Below are 21,502 nucleotides of genomic sequence, written 5' to 3' on the forward strand. Positions count from 1 at the left end.
GGCAGTTTGAAAAGATGACAGTGATCCCTTCGGGGTAAGTGCAGTTGGGCATTTTTACACGTAAGAGTTTAAAAAAGTCAATGATGACATTTTATTAATTTTATCTAAAGTTTCCACAAAGTGTTTTTTCTGTGAGCCGTGGGCTCTTTTATACAACCTTCAATTGATTACCAAGCAGATATTAAAGAGAAGTAAACTGAACTTGAAATTGTTAATGTACCAGGTCCACTTTACCTTCCTTCTCAGCTAAGCTGTAGCCTCAGGCAGTAACTCTTCTGAAATGATTCACCTCGTGCTCAAAGTGGAGCATATTTTCTTATTTCTTACTTTTGTCTCCTGTAATTTTTTTGATAGAGCTGTCTATTGCTTTCTCTGGCAGTTCTAAATGCCTCACTGATTCCAGAGCACATAACATGCAGTGCACACATGTAGCATGGCCAGAAAGTCAGGCTTAGTGTGTTCTGCAGAGATTTAAAGAGCACAAGCACAAAGGCTGGCCAAGGGTTTTGCCACTGCATTCCAAGCAATCCCAATAAGCCAGGCTGACTTAGCTCTCCTCCACAAAGAAGGATGGAGAGCTCCCTGGTGAGTACCACCCCACCACTTTGGGTGCTCAGAATGTCAACCAGGACATTTCCAGCAGAGAAGCAGATCCTACATTCTTCCCAGAATTAATAAAATCAGCTAAATATGATGAGCTCAGCAAAGACACTTGGCATCTGAGGCATTTCAGTTTTGTCCACCTTTTGGAAATCCAAAAGGTGGACAAAACTGAAAATCCATCCAAAAGAGGATGAAGTCATTGTGAGACACTGTATTAGTAATGAAAGGGTAAAATATATTACAGTCCTGTTGTAATAAGAAACAAACAAGATTAAAATCAGAAGTCCTGGGCATAGCCAGGGGCACAAGCATATTGCTACCAAAAAACCCAATTAACATCTGCACGAACATGTCCTGAGGCACAGAAGAAAACGCTGAAATTTAAGAAAAGCAGCACTACCTAGTCCAGATTTAAACATGACAGTGTCACCATCTTGTTCCATGGGGAAAATGTTCCCAGGGATGAATCCATTTGTGTTTTCCTGAAAAAAATCTACAGAGCTTATCTTACAGAGGTTGTTGAAAGAGCCTGTGCCTGTTTTGGGGAGACAAACAGCATGCAGTGACTGAGAAGCTGTATTTTTTGTTGTGAGGGGAGAAAACTGACTTGGAGGAGACCAAGGGGAGTCCTCAGTGGGATCTGCAGCTTCCTCCCAAGGGACAGGAGAAGGACAGATCCTCTCTCTCTGTGACCAGGGACAGGACCCGAGGGAATGGCTGGAGCTGGGTCAGGGGAGTTTAGGTTGGATATCAGGGAAAGGCTCCCCAGGGACTGGCCACGGCCCCAAGGCTGCCAGTGCTCCAGTGGCATTTGGACGACACTCAGGCACAGGGTGGGATTTTTGGGGTGTCTGTGCAGGGCCAGGGCTTCCTTCCAACCCAGGATATTCCATGACTCCATGCAATGGAATCATGGCTCTGTGGCTCCACAGCCACACATTGGAACAGGCCTCAGGATGGCAAAGCCTGAGGCTTGTTCATTGAAGCCTGTGTGGAGGAGGAGTCCTAAGCTGTGAGTTGGCAATTTGTCCAGGAACCCCTTCTGCAGTCAAATCCTGCTGAAACAATCTGCTGTAACTTTTCCAGGAGGAGGCTATTCCCAAAGAGAAATGGAGGCACAGGAAGACTGGAAGGAGACAGAGTCCTAGAATTGTTTAGGTTGGAAAAGACCCCTCAGTCAAGCCATTAATTAACTCAACACCACCCTGTCCACCAGACCAATGGGGTCTGAACAAGACAGACAAGCCCAGTGCAGCAATATCCCCAGGGACATACTGGAAGGAAGTCTAGATGGCTTTGGGTGGATTTAGGCATTTATACACTATGGCCCATCCCTTACAGGGATTATAACAAGCAGTATTTCTTTCTTTCCCTTTTCTCCCTAAAGACAGAGAGTGTAAGGACTCTTGTAGATTCCAGGAAAGGAGTTCCTCAACGCAGATTGTAATAACTGAAACAAAATAGAACAAATGCATCAAACCCAAGCCATTAAATAATATTTATTTTTTTTTTCTGCCCTAGGAGCTGGTATATGTACCTATTTATTGCTTCAAAAGAGTGAAAGATTCTCCTTCTTCTGGGGGAACATAGCACCCCAACAGGTCATTCATTCCTTTTCAAAGTAATGAAACCCTCTTGGCAAACATATTTGTGGGATTGGACTCACCAGGCCTGGCAAGCTCATGCTCCTTGACTTCTCTGTTAAAAGCATCACAGGTGGAGTCTTTGGTGAGGTTGGGCTGATGCTGGGATATCTGGGATATCCCAGCACCAGCTGGCATAATGGGATTATTTTCATCTGTCCTGGAACTGGTGGTAATGGTGTAGATGTTGCTTCTGGGGTATTTCCACATGCAACAGATTTCTTGCATTCCTCTTCTGAAGTTTGCATTATAGATGTAGAAGAGGGTTGACTTAGAGGCTGAGGAACTGAAAGAGATCCAAGTGATGGCCAGGAAAAGCAAGGAGCTCTTTCTGTAGTCTTTTTCCTGTGGGTGCCACAACTGTACCATGAAGAAAGGCAGCCAGGACAGAAGAAAATCCAAGACAAATATGAAGAATATCTTGACAGTTTTCACTTTTCTTCTTGAGACAAGATTCATTGTCCTCCTTCCAGCTGTGTCCTCAGTGCCACTTCTCCAAATGTAGGTGAAGAGCTTCTGGTAGCAGAGGATAATGAGGAGTGATGGGATCAAAAGCAACAGCACTGAGAGGTGGATGACACCAGAGGTGGCTCCTAGCCAAGAACTGGGGAGAAAAAAATTGCAGTGGTGGTCACTGCTGGAGCCATAGAGAAAACAGGCTGGCGATGCAAACAGAGCACCACAGAGCCAAGAGACCAGAGTCATTCTCTTGGCTTTCTCCCTGGAAACTCTAAAATTCAAGGGATGCACGAGAGTGTAGCATCGATCCACGCTGATGGCAAGGAGCACATAGATCTGGACCCCGGCTGTGAGGTACTGGATGTACCTGACCAGCCGGCACACTCCTCTGCCCAGCATCCACCACCCGGAGCTCAGCTGCAGCAGCAGGAAGGGCACACTCCCCACACTGCTCATGAGGTCAGCACAGGCCATGGACACCACAAAGTAGTTGGTGGTGGACTGTGTCCTCCTGCTCCTGTGGATCACTAAGCAAATGAGGAAGTTTCCCAAGACAGAGATCAGCCACAGTGCTCCCCAAACCACGCTGGCAGCTGCGATTTCCCCTGGCCTCAGCCCATATTCTACCAGAGTGGTTCCTGCTGGGGCCGGCTCCCAGGGCTGGAGGTTCTGACATGTCGTAGCCAGCAGGAGGGGAGGAGGCTTTGGGGCTGCTCATGCTCTGCAGCAGGAGCAAGGTAAGAAGAACAGGACCACTGCTGTTATCCATGCTGTGAGAAAACTCGGCTACACCTTTTGCTCAGGCTACAGACAAAGAGGAGAGAAAATGTTTTGTTGAACAACCCTGTGTGAAAAGCCCAAAGTAATCAATAAAAGACAACTCTTAAGTAGTCTCCATACTCCTTAGAGCAGTAGATTTCAGAGAAAAGGGTCAGAAATATATAGTGACACTATGTGGCATGGCAGAGAACATTAAGTTTCATGCAGATTTTTAGGAATGGCCTGAGTATTTCAGACAGCCATTTCTGTCTACAGAAAGATGAGTGTCCCGTTCACAGCTGGAGACTGAGGTGCCATGTCACCAGTTCAGGTGAGCTGCAAACTGAATGAGCAGAACTTGCCCCACTGATCCCAGAAATGAGCTGTACTTCCTGCTGTCCATGGAAGTGTCAGAAAAGCAGACCAAGAGGGTCTCTGCACCCTTGACTTGACCTTGAGCTTTGAAGCAGAAGCAAAATACTGAGGGAGGAGGTCAGTGTCCTCAGACAGATGAGATGAGAGGTTGGGGGAGGGATGGGGAAGCTTTTAGAGTTCCAGCAGTGGAGCCTCAGTTTGTCTTGTCAGCACTGTCAATACATATGGCTGCAGTCAGCTGCTGTGCATCTCTGTGAGAAAATCCAGGGAGATGGGGAATGTCCTTACCTTGGTCAGGGGCCTTCCACCCAGGCAGCAGCAAGGCTGACCCTTCACAGCAGGACCAGCCCAAAGGTTCTGCAGGTCAATGGGTGACCCAAGCAACAACTGATGGACTGCCAAAAGCAACTGACACCAACAGTCAACCAAGAACCTCTGGCCCGATTTTTTAACAGAGCTCTACCAGCTGAGAATTGCTGTGGCCCAAGTACAGGACCCAGCGCTGGGCCTTGGTGAACCTCATCCCATGCAGCCTGTCCAGGTCCCTCTGCAGAGCCTTCCTACCCTCCTGCAGGTCAACAATGCTGGCACAAATTGGTGTCACCTGCTGGCTGCCCAATGGGACCCTCGGCACCCTCAGCCATAGTCGTCAATAATGGTATCAGACACAACTGGCATTGCCCAGCTCTGGAAGGACAGTCACCTTTGGGTGACACATTTTCCATGATAATAACATATTCCTTGATAAGAATATGAGCAGCCAAACTCTGTTCCCCTCCGATGCTCAGTAACTGAGGTTTTATGAACTGGTTCACACTTTCAGAATTTCAGAACTTTAACACTCATTGTCTTGCCTGCCACCCCACACTCAAGCCCTTCAGGAAATAATTTTCAATTCCGTACTGGTTTTATTCCCCCTCCTCCTCCTGATGATTTATCCCATGGCCCAAAGAAGCCAAGTTCCTCTTCCTAAGCATCTCTGAAATCAAATGCAGTGGAAAGTTGGAAAAGGCCTGGTATCCAAATGGGAGAGGCTCTCTGTTAAAAATTTTTCTACAAATCAGCGCCAAGTTTTGCTGTTAGAGAGCATTGAAATTCCTGGAATCTTGGAAGTACTAACACTGATATTGCAGGTCAGTTCTGGCCACGGTGTCGCCAGCAGAGCAAAGAGCACATCAGCTCAGACAGCCGTGGATTTCCTCCCATTAAAACCAGCAGGTGGCAAATGCATGGGAAAGTGTTGCTTTTCAAATTTTGTAAAATATTACTAAATATAAGTGCCTCCTCTGGAATGTGGCCATTGAGACAAGATGTTGGACTCTGGGTTGGTTGTGCTGCAGCAGAGAGGAAAATTCAATTACTAGTTTATCATTGAAAAGTCTAGTTTGAAAGCAGGAAAAAGAAGCAAATGGAGCAGGAAGTCAATTTTCCAGTAAGGAAAAACATTCAGAGGCATTCAATTCTCCTTGTTCCACATGATGTTTGTCAATGTTTTGATTTTCTAGATATAAACAAATTACATAGTCCTTTCTGTTTACATGTTTTTCTTAGATTTTTTTTCTCCTGTCCTTCAGGATTATATACTGGTATATTTTACAGAAAATAAGTACATCATGGATAAAATTGTGCATATCTTTTTCAACTAAACTTGGAAATCTGGGCAGTTTACTGGAACCACCTGCGCAACCAACAGTTTTGTCTCCCTATCAAGATTTATTTTGTGCCTAAAACATTAGGAGAGCAGAAAGGAGCATTCCCTTGAAAAGGAGGTTCCATGCTGTGTTCCAGAGGAAACTCTCAATGTGCCTGATGGTATTTCACTTCATTCTTAGTGAATTCTAAGGCCCCAGCTCTGAGCAGTATCCATGTCTTTAATACAGGACTTTCCAGGCAGCTATTTAGATTACTTTAATTATAAGCTCTTTCACTATGAAATATGAGTCAAAACCTTGAGTCCCTTTTGCAGTGTATTTGCTAGAAAAGTCACAGTCCATTGTCATTCAGATGAGGTGTTTAGCGTGTCTCAGATGTAGCCCAGCACAACTGAATTTGTTCTGCACCAACAAAAGAGGGCTTGAAGGATCTTGTGGGAAGAGATGAATGTGAGAGACAGGAAGTTTTGGTTGAACAGCATGAAGGAAAGATTAATGCCATCAAACTTTTAGCAGAAGGTTTTGATTACTAGCTTTAATTAATACACAGTTTTTGCAGGACTGTGTTTTATCCTAGCAAATTTTACTGGTTATCGCCAACTTAAACTCTTCTTCATTAGTCCCTGTCTACGTCTCCTGTTCTGAACTGTATTGTATGGCTGTTTTCACCAGTCCTCCTTCCCTTCGGTTATGGGGGAAAAAAAGTAAATTCCCCCAAAATAAATTGAAGAAGACTGAGGGGAAAAGTTGTATTTTAACTTGTGAGGGGAAAAAACTTGACTTGGAGGAGACTGAGGAGGGCCCTCATGGCTATCTGCTGCTTCCTCATGAGGGGAAGCAGAGGGGCAGCTCCCATCTGTGCTCTCTGTGACCAGGAACAGAACTTGGAAAATGGCCTGAAGTTGTGCCAGAGGAGGTTTAGGCTGGATATCAGAAAAGGTTCTCCCTCAGAGGATGTGTGGCACTGCCCAATCTCCCCACGGAATGGTCACGGCCCCAAGGCTGCCAGAGCTCCGGGAGCGTTTGGACAACGCTCCCGGGGACGCACAGGGTGGGACTGTTGGTGTGTCTGTGCAGGGCCAGGACACGTCTCTAACCCGGGATATTCCCAGCTCAGGGCTCCACAGCAGCGCGCAGGGACGGAGCCAGGGGCGCCTGCGGCTCCTTCCGGGGCAGAACAGGCCCTGCTGGGCTGCGTGAGGGCGGCGCTGCCGCGTTCGCCCGTGCGGGGCCGGGCCCGAGCCGGCCGCCGTCGGGCCGGGCGGGGCCGCGGGAGGAGCGCGGCGGGGTCGGGATGGCGGCGCGGGCCGGGCGGTGCTGCCAGGCCGGGCTGAGCGGCGGGGCTTTGCTGTCCCGGGCTGTGCTGTCCCGGGCCGCCGGCGAGGCCCCGGCCACGCCTCACTGGGGACGCGCCGCTTTTTCGTCGGCGCCCGCGGTGAGCGGCAGGGAAGGGCCGCAGCCTCGGGAAGGTGAGCGCGGGGTGCCCGGGGCGGTCGGGCTGCACCGCCGGCATGGCGGGACGCACGGCAGGCAGGGCTGTAGCGGAGTGGTGCCTGTGTTAGGTTGTTCCCAAGGAGAATTTCATCGCTAAGTGTACTCCTGGGAAGCCTTTGGTGTCGTGCCTGGCCAGTGCCATTGGAAGCAGTGACTCTGTGTTTTCCGGCCTTTTCCCGCTGGGCATGTGGAGCACGCCAGGTCGCTGGAAGCGCCTCTGAGTGATGTCCGATGCAGCAGTAGTAGCCAAAGGCGACCTGTCCTGGCCTGAAATTACAGATGTTTGTAACAGAAATAGTAAGGTTGTTGTGACGTGTGGCTGTATGTGAAAGCACCACGAAAAAGGTAGGTCGAGGAATAAAGGAATGCTGAATATTATCTGTTGGAGCACACTGAACGGATATACCGTGCGGTTTAAGATTTTAATAGCAAGAAAAGGATGAAGAGACATAAAGTTCTCACATAAGGGAAACAAATAACATGTGAAATCCACAAGTTTTTATGGGGTAGGGTTGTAAGGTTGAATGATAATAAAGAACCCAAACATCCCTTAAATCTTTGCTTTATGCTAAATATGTACAGTCGATGAAACCTCTGAATTCAAACCAGACTCTTGAAAATAAATATCATCAGGTTCATCTTTGTATGTCTGATGCCATTATTATATTCTGGTGTGGTTTTTGGACCATGGGGTTTGGAAGTGTTTTAGAGTTTGAGGAGGAGGAGGAAATGAAGACAGACAGGTATGCAAAGATCAATGCTTAGTTTGAAAATCTAGTGGTATTTGGTGACTTAATGCATCCGTAGGGATCCCTCACCACAGCTCCAGGTGAAATGAGTGAGCTATAAAGTAGAGCCAGAAGAAGCCCAGACCTGAAATGGATTAAACTCTTTCACTTCCCATTCCACTTTCTCTGGAACTGCCCAGTGAGCAGGATCAAGGTGTTCCCCATCCCCAGTTCTAGAAAAGAAACAATCCAATACCTGAACTGTTCATGCAGGGGTTAGCTGTGCTGCAGAGTGGCACAGAAGAGGGCATGAAGCTGTGCTGTCTGAAGGAAAGGATAGAGCCATGGCACTCTCATTTTGGAAATAGGAACTCTTAAGTTTATGCATCTTGTGTTGCTGGTGGAAAGTGATTTGTGGCTGCTGTGTGGGAAAGAGAAAAGGGAGCATAGGAATGAAGTCAAAAGTGTCCTTCATTTTTGTCCTCCAAGTTTTTTTTGTCTTGTTTGAAAAATTAATTGGTAATCTTCAGTTTTGAGTATCCGATCTTCCCCTTCTTCCGTGTAAAGATTGGGGACTATTACTGGATATTGTCACAAAACAAACAAAAAAAACCCCATACAGAATTATGCTACATTTTTTTCTCCCGAAACTATAGGTTAATTTATTTTAAAAATATGTTTTTGTTAATGTCTTTTGTTTTTCCTTCTTTCAGGTTCAGTAAGGAGAAGAGGCAGGACACCACAGTTTGTAAGATCAGTAAGTACTGAAATTTACAGGTAGCTCGGGTGTTTGGGAAAGTTTTCTAAGCTGTGTGTTGTGTCAGTTTGCCCAGCAGTCCCTTCTGCAGTCAAATCCTACTGAAAATACCCTGGGACCATTCCAGGCCACCACCTGCCTTCTGTAACCTTTTCAGACTATGTTATCAAAAATTCAAAATACAGCACTAAGCTGATAGTTAACTTGCACTGCCATCATGTAGTGCAAGTCTCAAAAGTAACTTAAAGTTGCATGTCCAATAACCCAGACATGTCGATGTTGTTTTCAGACTGAGGCTACAGGATTTGTGGTGCTTGCTTTCTGGCATAAAGCTTTTCCTTTTCTAAGAGCATTTGACTGAAATGATGGTTAGTTTTTGGAGGGTATAAGCTATTTCTGCAATGTACTGATACGTTGTCCCTACACTGGAATTTCTGTGGCAAGAAATTTCAGCATTATTAATTATGAATTGTTCCACACCTACAGAATTCCAGAATTTTAAAACTCGTTGTCTTGTCCCCCACCACATGTTCAGGCCCTTTAGGAAATAGAGTTTGCAATTCTGTACTGGTTTGATTCCCCCTCCTGATTTATCCCAAGCAGGAAGATGTCAAATTCCTCTTCTTAAGCATCTCTGCCATCAAATGCAAAAGATTGGGAAAGGCCTGGCAGCTAAGATGGGAGAGGATCTCTGCTAAAAATTCCTCTACAAATCAGCACTAACTTTGGCTGTAAAGGTGTCTTGAAATGTCCAGCTGTGGGAATTGGTTCTTGAAATCATTATGTGGCGTGTTGATCCTGTCTTGTCTTATATCCTGTGTATCTCCCGTCCCACCTGTCCCCTTTTCCCTTGATCAGGCTGCACCCCCCAGGACGGAGAGGATGGCTGTGGATCAGGACTGGAGCAGTGTGTACCCAACAGCAGCTACCTTCAAACCTGCTTCTGTGCCTCTCCCAATCCGAATGGGTTACCCAGTGAAGAGAGGAGTGCCTCCACCAAAAGAAGGCAACCTAGAACTTATCAAGGTAAAACATGTGCCACGGCTGGGGGTCGCTTTTAAAGTTACTGTTCACTGAGGCTGTACTGCTTTGATTGGAATATTTGTCTTGGAGACTGCTTTCTGCTATTAAGTCACATGATCCTCTTGAATTTCTAAGTGGTAACAAATAATTAATTAACAAGTGAATGATATCAGGAGACTTTTTAGGATGATCATGCCTGTGACTTTTGTCACAGAGTTAACTCTTTCCCTAAATCAGACTTGAGAAGAGTCTGCTTAAATGAATATTTCCTTAAGCATGTTTTACTGCCTTACCAAATGTGAGAAGTGTAATCAGATTTCAGTAATGCCCATTTACTTCCGATCAGACAAAAAGCTATTATTTTGGTAACTCTTAATATGTCTGTTTCAGATCCCAAATTTTTTGCATCTTACTCCTCCTGCAATTAAGAAACACTGTGCAGCTCTTAAAGGTGAGGGGGGGGGTTGAGTTTTTTAAATATTTTTTGTTTGTTTAGTTGGTTGTTTTTTTCTTTGTAAACCATCTCTGGAAGTTTTCAAATAAAGCAAGATGTAACTGTGTGTGATGGAGATGGGACGTGGTACACTTGTGGAGCTGGTTATTCAGCTGGCTGTGGTTGGTACTGTTTGCTTTCCTGCTGCTGCCAGGAGTCATCCAGGTGGTAGCAGATAAGTCTCAGGAGGTTGTCAGCACAAGATTAAGACTGAAATGTTACTTTTGCACAAGACCTTGCTTGAACTGATTAGTTGATAGTTCAGTGCTTTACAGAAGGTGAGTGAAGAATGTGACTCAGTTCTCAGAGAACTCTGATTGAACCAGGTTTCAATCAGTAGTCATTTTGGGCTGCATTTAATTACCAAAGAGCTATTAATATGAGACTCTCTGTGAGAGCAAGGTCTGCTGGGGAGATACAGGATCTACTAGAGACCAGGAGCATCCTTCCACTCGGCAAGCCTCTAAGGGGAACCTGATGAGGAGCTCAGGCAAAGGAAGCCTTTTTTGTGATGAAGTTGGTGAGACCCTGGATGAGCTTGCCCAGAGAAGCTGTGAATACCCCATACTGGAAGTGTTCAAGCTCAGTTGGACAGGGCTTTGGGCAGCTGGATCTAGTAAAAAAACCCCATAGCAGGAGGGTCATTTCTAACCCAAACCATTCTATGATCCTGTTTGGTATCTGCAGTTCTGTATCCTATTTTGTGGAAGCCAGTACAAAGAGAGACATGGTAATTACTGGAGCAAGTCTAGCAGAAACACTGCTGTTACCTAAATGAGTGTAGTTTCTAGGACTAGTACTTTTAAAAACTTATATTGCAATACATTTGAAAGAAAAAAAAAACTCCAGCCAAATGTACCAGATAGGTATTACTCAGAGTGTTTGTTTACTCTTTATTGTACAGATTTCTGCACTGAATGGCCAAGTGCTCTGGACAGTGATGAGAAATGTGAACAGCATTTTCCCATTGAAATTGAAACAGTAGATTATGTTTCTTCAGGGACTTCTATTCGGAATCCCAAAGCAAGAGTGGTGACCTTAAGAGTAAGTAGTAGTTTTGGTAAACAGCCTTTGTTTCAAACCCCTAAATGCTTGGCTTTCTTTTCCAAACATGCAAGTGTGAACTTCTGTAAGTAAATAAGAGAAATGGAGGGAATTCAAAATCACACACAAATGAGTATGTCTGTGTGTTCCTGATGAAATCTGTCCATTCATATTCACTGGCCTTGGGACTTGTACGGCATTGGGGGGATGTGGGGGTACTATGCAGGTATATATTGTTTGAATAGTCACATTATTCTTGCCTTATGTTAAGACATCAGTGTGATACAATCCAAAGAAATTATGCAAATGCATCCTGAATAGCTCTCCCTGATAGAAGATCTGCCTGTCTCAAGTACTTCCAGAGTTCAGAGTTTGGATTTTCCAAGGAATTAAAGTTGTTTTCTCCTTTTCTTGAAGGTTAAGCTTTCTAACCTGAATTTGGATGACCATGCAAAGAAGAAGCTCATTAAGCTCGTGGGAGAGCGATACTGTCAAGAGACAGATGTGCTCACAATTACAACAGATAGGTGAGCTGCCAGAAGGAAAAAAAAATATTGTAGCAGTGCCCACAGCAGAGAAAGGGCTGGGTGTCTTCTAGTAATACCAGTTATTGTCTTGGTGAATTATTATATTTTAAGGGACTTATATATATATATATATATATAAGTCCTATATATATATAAGTCCTATATATATATATAAGTCCTATAATGTGGGACTTCATTACTACTCCTGTTACTAACTGTTAAAAGCAGGTTTTTAAAAGAGTTCAGACTTAATGTGTATTGGATTCCACTTTGGCACAGGGGGCTGTCTTGGTTTGGAAAGACAGGTGTCTGCTAAGGAAGGCAGGAGCCTTCCCTGGAATGGAAAAAAAAATGTAGACCTCCTCCTCCAAATTGTTATATATTTGAAATTAAGGGGGGCTCTCAGGCACAAATATGGGAGCAGGAATAGCAGTTCTTTATTAGGGAAGAAAATAAAAAGATAAAATAAACAATGCAGTGAACCAATACAACACTGACAGAGTCAGAATACAACCTGACACCGTGTTGGTCAGGGTGTTGGTAGCAGTCCAATTGGGAATTGTGGCTGCAGTCCTCCTGGAGTGTCAGGTGTGGTTCTGTTGGAGCAGTGATCCTGCAGAAAAGGGTGCAGTCTTCCTCTGAAGAGGCAGTGAAAGAGGCAGCTGTTCCTCTGGGAAATCCAGTGCAGAAAAAGCCGTGCTGGTGTTCCAGAAACTCAAGATTATATCCAGGTAGAAATGCTTGGCTCCTCCCTCCGGGCAGAGCATCTCCCAATGTGATGATGTAATTTTTATCAGTCAGGCAGTGACATTCAATAGACCATTAACAGCAGATGTCTCCCCGGGGGGGAGAATTGGTTTATGGAAGAGATAAAGAAAGCTGCCCAATTAAGAAGATAACTGCCACACTTCTAACAGAAGACAATTGAATACATCTTGCCTTGTAATCTAGGACAGGGGCAAAGAAGTTTCTAATGTCTCCAGAAGATTTGTAAATTCTTGGATATTGTATATTTTCCTGCTGCCTTGCAGCTGCCCATTCTCCTGTGTTCTTATTACTCAAGCCTCCATGGTATTCTTGGTTGTGTGTAATTGAGAAGTACACAGGAATCAACCACTCATTTCCTAATATCCCCTACATTACACAGTAGAAAATGTGATGGTAGGTTTTAACCTTTTGTTCAGAAAAATGTTTCTGCATTTCCAGATGTCCCCTGAGAAGACAGAACTATGATTATGGCATGCACCTGCTCACAGTTCTGTACCACGAATCCTGGGTAAGCAGTTGTGTGTGGACTCTCTAAATGTGCTCTCTGTCATATTTTAAAGTAAATGACCTTACAATTATATTCTCTTCCAACTCGCTTTTCTTCAGATTCAATCAAGAGAACATTTTGCAGAATGCCAAACTGCTGTGTGTTAATTAGAATATGTTTTTCCATGGGCTCCTCCTGGGCTGCAGTAAACCATGGCTGTCATTTGGAGCTGTTCTGCTTCTTAAATGCTCTCTCACATACCTTGTCTCAAGCTGACTGCTTTTCTGAGCTCCCCCTTGCTCAGAAAAGGGGCAGCCTTCCCACTTTCTGACTACAGATGTTCCTTTCACAGGGAATTCTTTACACTTATCTCCTGTATTTCTGTGGTTGTGTTGGTGCCCTTCAACAATTTTACAGGCATTTTTTTACAGAAAAAAAAGTGAGCAGTCTGAACTGAAATTGTTATTGTTTGAAATCCATAGTAGTGTTTTGGATGACTGAACTTTGTTCAAATGTCCCATGTCATTATCACATTGTTTGAGACAGACAAAGCCTTCATCTTCTCCATATGTCACTCTTAATAGAAGTTGTACCTTATCCACTGCTAAAACTCATACTTACTGTTTTCAGTTTTTCTAGAGTAGGAAATGTCTATATTTAGCATTTTTATGAATTGTTCTTGATTTTGATCACTGCAGTGCTGATGTTAAGAACATCCTAAGGAGGATGTGATATATTTCTCTTTCAGTGGCAGTTGCCTTGAAGGATAATTTTGTAATTGTAGAGTGCATCAAATTAAATTGGTGGTGACAGATAACATTTGCTGTAGATTTCAAGTACACATGGATGATTTCTCCCCAACAGCATCACATTGAATTACAAATCTTAAATTAATGGCAGAGTAGTTTCCAGTATTAAGCAATGACAAGAGAGCTAGACAGTGCTCACTTTAATAATTTCAGACAAACAACATGGCTGTGCTGGGCTCCAGCTTTAATTAGTGCTGGCAGACAGGGCTATGCAATATTGATATGGGAGTATTCAGTGTGTATTGAATATGCACAAGTCTCTTGCACTTTTATTACCTTTCATCCTCCACGTTAATATTTTATGAGTTTGTCAGTCAGTTGTAATTGTCTTTGATTCCCATGAAAAATTAAGGTTTCCTGGGACATGAGTTCTTATTTTGTGTGAGATGCTTTATTTTGTGGCATGGCTTTTTCCCCCCTGATGAGGGATAATGCCTTTCAATAACTTGCTGAAAGATAGTTTGGATCCATTTTGTAAACCATGAGGAAACAGTGTGTGGTTTATTTTCATTTACATGAACTTCAGTATTGGAGGGGAACAGACAGGGCCTGGCCTTCCATTTAGGCAGTAACATCAGTCCTGTTTGCAGAACTAATTGTAGGATTTGATGACTTTCCCAGCAGAGTAGTGCCACACTGTTAATGCATGTGGCTGATGGAATTGAATCAAAATATGAGGGCAGTGTTCCATTCTTGCTTAGTGAAGGAAAGCTGGATCCACGTAACTTCTGCCCTCAAGCCTGAAAACTTTGCCTATGATCTCTTTAAATGTGGCAGAACTCCTATGATTTATGTTAATATCTGGATTACTGCATTTTGTCGATTGCACGCATGTATGGGGGGAAATGTTATATGCAGATATACATCAGGAAGTGGAATTTCAAGTGTAATTATGGTTTAGTTGCCAGCGATGCATCATCCTTTTATTACAGTTACAAATGTAGTATCAGACCCATGAGTTCAGTTATTTTAAAACAGTCTTAAAAATCTTCAAAACCTAAGAATGTTCATTTATTTTCTCATTCTAAAATACTTGGAGATGTTTTGCTTCCTGTTTACTAGTTGTCTGGTTATTAATCAGATATTTGTGTTTTATTAGCTTTTAGAATATAATAATTAGATGGCTGACTTGCTCCAGTTAGTAAGAATTGAATTTCTCTTCTTTGGACTTCTTTTGTGATTCTTTTCAAATTATCCCCCACTATTGTGCATGGATTGAATTAATCAGTGAATCAGCAGTTTAACCAATTGTATTTTTGCTGCCTTCAAATGCTGGTACTGCTTGAATGCTGTAACCACTCCAGACGTGGATGCATGTTTATGGAACAAGTGGTTTTTAAAGAGTTAGAGTTTGCTGCCCTCGAGTGTTTGAAAGGATCATGGATGGATTTTGTCACACCGCTTGGATTAATAGTTTATCACTCAAAAGTCCAATTCTGTCAGGAGTTGAAAGCAGGAATGTGAAGCAAATGCAGCATGAAGTAAATTTTCCAGTAAGGAAAAACATTAAGAGTAATTACATTTTTATTGCTCCAATTCCATGTGGTGTTTCAACATACACTGTATGAAGGAGAGTGAAGGATCTCGATTCAGCCTTGCTAAGCTGGGATCTTGAAAGATTACTAAAAAGTTGTCCTGGATTTTCTATTCTCCACTACTTCTTACAGTAAGAAACAGAAAGGTGAGGGAAGGAAAAATATGAAGAATGGGCAGACAGCATGACACTGGAGGCTTAACTAAAATTTATCAACCCTGCAGCTGTACAGCTTGATTGAATTTCAGGGGAATTACTTTTGCATTTCTGTGTAGAGCTTTCAGTGGCAGGGCACTGGTGGGACGCAGTGTCTGTGTTTGCATGCTGAATGGGTATTTTTACATGACCACTGATGATAACACTCAAATCCATCATACAGCTTTTCTTGAGGCTTCATCTTCATTTTTTTCAACTATAGTCATTTTAAGCCATTCCAAATAAACATAATTTTTATCACTTCATGTTATGCCAGTAATACTTGGTAACAGCAGAATTTTGCAGTTTCATAGTGGGAGTTTACCTTGTAATTCAGCCTAAAACATGTGGAAAATGTATATGTCCACTGTTTAAACCTAAGCAGGTCTCTGGCTACTTACAATTCTAAAGTAGATGTTAGGAACACTCAGGATGTTATGACATGGGGGTTGTAGAGTTGCAGTGACAGGTGGTGGAGGCACTCAAGTCTTGCTGAAGCTCCCTGGACACCTTTTAGTATTACTGAAGATGTTCAGAGTGAAGCTCCTGACTTGAGGACCTTAGAACAATGAAGGGTGGTGTAACTGTGCCCTCCCTACCTCGAACAGGCTTCTCTCTCAGTGTGGTTTAAGTAATGCAGACTGAGGCTGAAGTGAGGCTGGTCTCTAAATGTTGGAATATGTCTTTTGTTTTGAACCATGGATTCCATTGCATGCTCACCAGAATCGGACAGCTGAGAGAGTCCTCATCAGTAATGGGAACCAGAAAATGTAGAGCTGAAGTGGCTTTACAGTAGATATTAAAGTTCATCCATTTTCTCTGAGTTCAAGCATTTAAAAATCAAAGGAAGGAGGTTTCCTGACAGGAAATGTATATTCTAGTAGAAGAAGGTTACACTTTTTTTTGCACCTCTTGGAACCAAAAACTATCAGCATTCCAGCAAAAGGTTGAATTAGGAATTATCTTTGTAATATTTCTGAATATAGTAAGCATTTTGCTATACCTTATGCTTAAGCTCCATGTTTCTTGTTGCTGGCGGAACAAGGCTCCTTTTTGATGCATAAATACAATTTTTGTAGCTGTTCAATTTTCAGTCTGTGTTGGAGTGAAACAAAGTCTTTCAGGGCATTAATAAACTGAACAGAAAAATCATCCGTTTTTTAAGAGGAAAAGATTGAAAGTATCAGCTGTGTGCATCTTTAGCCAAGCTAGATAATACTGAGATTCTGTCTTATGTGTGGTAGAATGAAGAAACCGTTTTTAGTGAATTCTTATTTTTAACCTGGTTCGCAAAGTGGGGATTCTAGGGAAACAATACCATACTTGGATTCCATTTCTAAGTTTTTTTTCTCATTTTTAAGACTGCAGTTTTAAAACTGGTGAACAGTTTTTATCATGTTTACTAACATGTTAAATCTGCAGGGGACAAAAATAATTCAACTAATAAAATTTGAGTGATAAAGACCTAATTTTTGAACTTTATTTAACTGTCCTTATTAGTTTCATTCATAACACTTTAAACTGAGACTGCAACACGTGTAACATTTCCACTGTTCAGGCTTCATGGTGCTTGTCTACCTGGACTATGTTTCCAATTGCCTATATAATTCTACAGTCACTTTTCTCTTGCAGTAAATCCTGTTGAAAAGGTATCAAAGTTTCAATGGATACAGTTTGGAAAAACTAATGGATTTGGAAATCTCCCCCTACCATCAAATCCCTTCCTGCCTTCCCCCTCACCTCCCACCATGCAGTAAGATTTTTTTTTAAAATCCATGTTGACAACATCATTTGGCTGGGAAGAATTCCAAGGAAGAAATACTCAACAGTTGCTTTAAAATCTTGCTTTGTAATGCTCACAAGATGTAGGGAAATCTTAATCTGTTTATCAACATGCATCTCCAGAATCCTGTGAGTTGCTGTGTACAGAGAAGGATATTCCTGAAGAGATAAATGTAATACTGTCAGTAGTCCTTGCTGTCTCTGCTATGACTTAGAGGTGTTTAAAAGCCTCACAGAGATCTTTTGTTTGAATTTCAGATGTGAGTTTGGTCCGGGGAGTGACCAGGAGTGATACCCATATTCCCTTACTCCTGAGAAACCCTATCCTTGTGAGAGAGGCTTTGGCTTGAAAATTCTGTTGGAGTTCAGGGGGAAAAGTGTCTTGGATAGCCACTCTGCAGATAACGAGGGGATGTGTAAAGTAGGATGATACTGTTAATTTAAAACTCTAAATCTCCACCCTGGATTGCAGGGTTTGTCAAACAGACAAGGAACACTTCACTGTGCCCACTTGTTCCATTAATATTTCAGCAGTACAAGGCTGCAGGATGTTCTTTTGTTCTGTTTTTCCCCTCCAGAAATTGAATGAGGAGGTCCTTTTATTCCTGTGGTTTATTGTGTCCAGGGTTTAGTGTCAGTCATATGAACCTTTGAGCAGTGTGAATTGCTGCTTCTGACTGAACATTTGGACTCAGACTCAAAAGACGAGAGATGCCATTTACCAGGTGCAGGACACAGCCGTTGGGAAGGTGTTTTAAATTCAGATAGAGGAATCAAAGCACAAGAGCTGCAGGGTGAAAGAAAATCTTGGGGCTTAATTAAAGGTTATTGAATACTGTGGTTTGACTGCAGCAACCTTGATGCTTAGTGGAAAGAATAACCTTTAAATAAACAAATGGAAAACAATACCAGTACACACCCCACCTTAGCTCCTTCCCAGAAAAGAAAAAACAAACAAAACATACCATGAACAACAACACAAAGCCCTCCTCCCCCGACTTACAAGATGTTTTTTTGGTTCTGCATGTGGCTAAAAATTTACTGAAGAGCCCTTTTTGGCAAGTGATTTTAGAAAAGACAAAATCAGTGTGCTGTAAAGGCTTTACTATAAGGTTTCTTTGAATATATTTCCAGAGAAGTACAAGTTTTATTTAGGCATGATTTCATAACAATTGTAAGAAAAACATGAATAGCAAAATACTTCAAATTGTGATTCTTACATAGGTGAGGTAATACAAAGGTATGACATATTGGTTACATCAGTAAAGTAATAAATAATTATAAATACTCAAACATACAGCCTGCAATATATAAAAATGCAAATATATCACTGAAGCATCTGTATTTGTCAAAGTACAATAAAAATAGAAGGTTACAACATTTGAAATATTTCTTTAAAATTCTTTCAAGGCCTGCTGGAGAGATGTTGAAAGACAGAATTGATACAGAACAAGTGTCTTTACAGGCACTGAGATGGTGTCTTCTGTCAGTACCCTACTTGTGATCCTGTCTAATTTTGCAGCACTGATTAGGTAAAGATCAGCACCTTGTGGATAGAGATTCTATTGAGCAATGTATTTTCCAGGAAGAAGAAATGAATTTGTTGGTGGTGCTTTTCTTTGTGAGTCACATCATGGGTTACTCGTTAGGCACTGTCTCACTTTCCCCCCACCAGCCAGTGTAGCCAGACCAGAACCCTGTGCTAGGGACATAATAGCTGGGTGGCTGCTTCCAGAACTGCAGTGTTGAGAGCTCTTTAAAATTACTACTTTTGCAAGGTTTTTAGTTATTCATTATGTATAGTCCATAAGCTTTTCCTCCCACGTTGACTCAGCCAGTTGTATCTGCCAGATACAGAAAGAACCTGATGAGCGGGAAAAAGGAGCTCCTCCTGCTCAATACAGGCTTGAGTTACAAGCCTTGGACTCTAGAGGAGGAAATACCTTCCACCAGGAATGCAGTTTTTAAAGGGAATCGCTATGAGAGATCAGTTTCTTCAAATTATTGTTGCTTTGTTTCAGTCTTGGATAGTTTTTAAGGCTGTGCATTTTCTTTCAGAAAACTGAGAAGTGGGAGAGCGAGAAGTCTGAGGAAGACATGGAAGAGTATATCTGGGAAAACAGTCGCTCTCAGAAAAATGCCTTGGACACATTGCTTCGAATAAAAGCCTCAGAGAATGTCAGTAATGTCACTGAAGAGGAGCTGCTGGCGTCTGAAGTGGTTAAGAATTACAGAAACTCGGTCATTGCGCTTAAAAACGAAGGTGAAACAGAAAGTAACATGTCTCAGTACAAGGAATCTGTGAAGAAACTACTGAATATACAAGCATGAGAAGAGCAGATCTGCAGGTACACCTGATCATTACAGAGATGTTCAACTAATGTGTTAGTGTTTCAAATGATACAGATATATAATTATTCAGAACTTGAACCAAAAAAATGAAACTTGATTATGAGTTACGTTCTGTCCATGAATCTTGTCCTTTGAATAAAGTATGTTTGGATTCATACTGGTAACTGGAATGTTTTATTCTGTGTTTTGTTAGCATGATCAGTTCAGTCCTCTGCTTAATCACATTCTGATTTCTTACACTTCTTTGGGCATTTAACCTAGAGCAACAGTGTCAAAACTAATGAAATTAGTTCATACTTCCAGTTCCGTTAATTAAAAGTCTGAAAATTAGGAGCTCTAAATGCTTTTCAAATGCCATTCAGATTTTTGCCTGTGTGTAAAATGAGGATAATGTTGCCTAAGAGTCTGACTTGGAAAGGTGTTGGATCACTCTGGACGGTTGAGGTTCTCAGTTGGTATTGTGAGGGCAAACAAATATCCTATGTAAAGGCACCTGTCTCTAAAATAATGGAGTAAAATAAGGTGGAAAATGGGATGGTAGTGGGAAAGTGAACCAGTAGTTGTTGAGAAGATCCCAGAGTACCTGGGATAGGAAGAATGATGAGAGTTGGTGAGGTGGGTTTGTAAGGAATGGACTGAGCCTTGTTACCCTCAGGCCTGCTGACTTCTCTCTTGAATGTACCCAGGCTTTTCAAGGAAAGAAAAAAGTTTGTAGCATCCTATGTAGCACAGAGGAAGAATTACATGGATATTTATCTTATATTTGATAATTTGCAATTGAAAGAAATTTATTTAAAACTCTGGAATCACATTTTTTTCGCCTTCTCACAATTAAGAAAAAAAACCAACCCTACCAAATCTTGAAAGGACATAAATAAATCTTGCTTTTATTCTACCTTCTGGGCTTATTAAGATTTCAACTTAGAGAGAAAATCATTCCCTAGAAGGGGCAGAGGGAGTTAAGGATTTTGCATACCTATAGAAGAGCTGCCCATGTGACCCTGCCAGCAGCTCGTTGGGCAGAAGCAATGTAAGAATAAGGACATTGAAAGCTGAGGGGAATTGATTCCTGCAGCATTCTGTGTGCTGGACTCACTCCCTGCTAGGATTTCTGACTGTGTGCTCTGTGTGTACATACAGCCAAGGAGTGCATCTGTTCCCACTGCCAAAACACTGTCAGTTTAGGAAGGATTCTTCTTAGGTCAAGATTGTTTTCATATGGTAAGAGACCGAGTTTAATGCAGCATTTTAATTCCTATGAGAATTTGCCAGAGCTGTACTAAGACTGAAAATGTTTGTCCTGTAATCCCAATTTTGCACTGACTGACTTGGTTCTTTAGTAGCCCTTCCTTTTGGACATGTATTAATGTAAAGTTTTAGCAAAAGCTTAATATGGGGAAAGTTTCAGCTGTTATCAGGTTGGTCCTTTATCCAGGGACAATGAGGGTAATGTTTAAAATTCCCATTTGAAGTGGGAACATCTGTGTAACTCCAAATCTTCTCTGAACAGCTGTTAAACCAAAACAACTGAGAAAGTAAGTGCAGTTTGACTTGAGAGAATGGTGCCTGGAGTTGTGCCTGGCTCTGTTCCAGAGGCAGTTTGGTTCTAGTATGTGCACAGGAGAAATCTGTTTCCTTAATTAGCTTTGTCAGTGCCTGCACAAGGGCTGCCCTAGGAGCCAGACTCGGGAGCCAGTGGTGTGTACAAGGCTGGCAGGAGCGAGGCCCTGAAATGTCTTCAAAAACCCCAAATCCCGTAAGTTTGCTTTTCTCCACAAAGCTGTCCTTCTGTACTCAGGACATGTGAGCACCTGAGAAAATCCTCTGCAGCAGAGGACGTCCCAATTTTCCTTTACTTTTCACAGAATGGACCTAAGCAGAACTCTGGAAGTCAGGGCTAAAACAACAATTTGACCTTATTAATAATAATGTCTGGTAGAAAGAACAGCACAGCAAGGGAAACTGAGTTTTTCATTAGCTTCACAGCTAATTGATGGAAAGCCTAAAATGCACAGGCT

The 21,502-nt window shown here is 42.4% G+C and overlaps 2 protein-coding genes across 2 annotated transcripts; one reads left to right on the forward strand and one right to left on the reverse strand.

Moving 5' to 3' along the window:
- Positions 1–2,138: 2,138 nt before the first annotated feature.
- Positions 2,139–4,476, reverse strand: LOC137474803 (probable G-protein coupled receptor 19). The gene is given in 3 exon segments (XM_068191692.1): positions 2,139–3,336; positions 3,338–3,509; positions 4,128–4,476. Coding segments are annotated over 2 exon segments (1,254 nt in total). The 5' UTR covers positions 3,475–3,509; positions 4,128–4,476; the 3' UTR covers positions 2,139–2,219.
- A 2,294-nt stretch (positions 4,477–6,770) lies between these two features.
- Positions 6,771–19,648, forward strand: MRPS35 (mitochondrial ribosomal protein S35). The gene is made up of 8 exons (XM_068191719.1): positions 6,771–6,960; positions 8,427–8,470; positions 9,329–9,496; positions 9,884–9,944; positions 10,891–11,030; positions 11,448–11,557; positions 12,764–12,833; positions 19,191–19,648. The coding sequence occupies exons 1-8, from the start codon at positions 6,786–6,788 to the stop codon at positions 19,461–19,463; spliced, it is 1,041 nt and encodes a 346-aa protein (XP_068047820.1). The 5' UTR covers positions 6,771–6,785; the 3' UTR covers positions 19,464–19,648.
- The last annotated feature ends 1,854 nt before the right edge of the window (positions 19,649–21,502 follow it).

This window comes from Anomalospiza imberbis, chromosome 5 (genome assembly GCF_031753505.1).
Source record: "Anomalospiza imberbis isolate Cuckoo-Finch-1a 21T00152 chromosome 5, ASM3175350v1, whole genome shotgun sequence".
Taxonomy (NCBI): Eukaryota; Metazoa; Chordata; class Aves; order Passeriformes; family Viduidae; genus Anomalospiza; species Anomalospiza imberbis.

Coding starts and splice junctions, on each gene's coding strand:
- MRPS35 (XM_068191719.1), top strand. CDS start 6,786: ATGGCGGCGCGGGCCGGGCGGTGCTGCCAGGCCGGGCTGAGCGGCGGG. Junction 6,961..8,426: donor AGGGCCGCAGCCTCGGGAAG/GTGAGCGCGGGG, acceptor TCCTTCTTTCAG/GTTCAGTAAGGAGAAGAGGC. Junction 11,558..12,763: donor CTCACAATTACAACAGATAG/GTGAGCTGCCAG, acceptor CTGCATTTCCAG/ATGTCCCCTGAGAAGACAGA.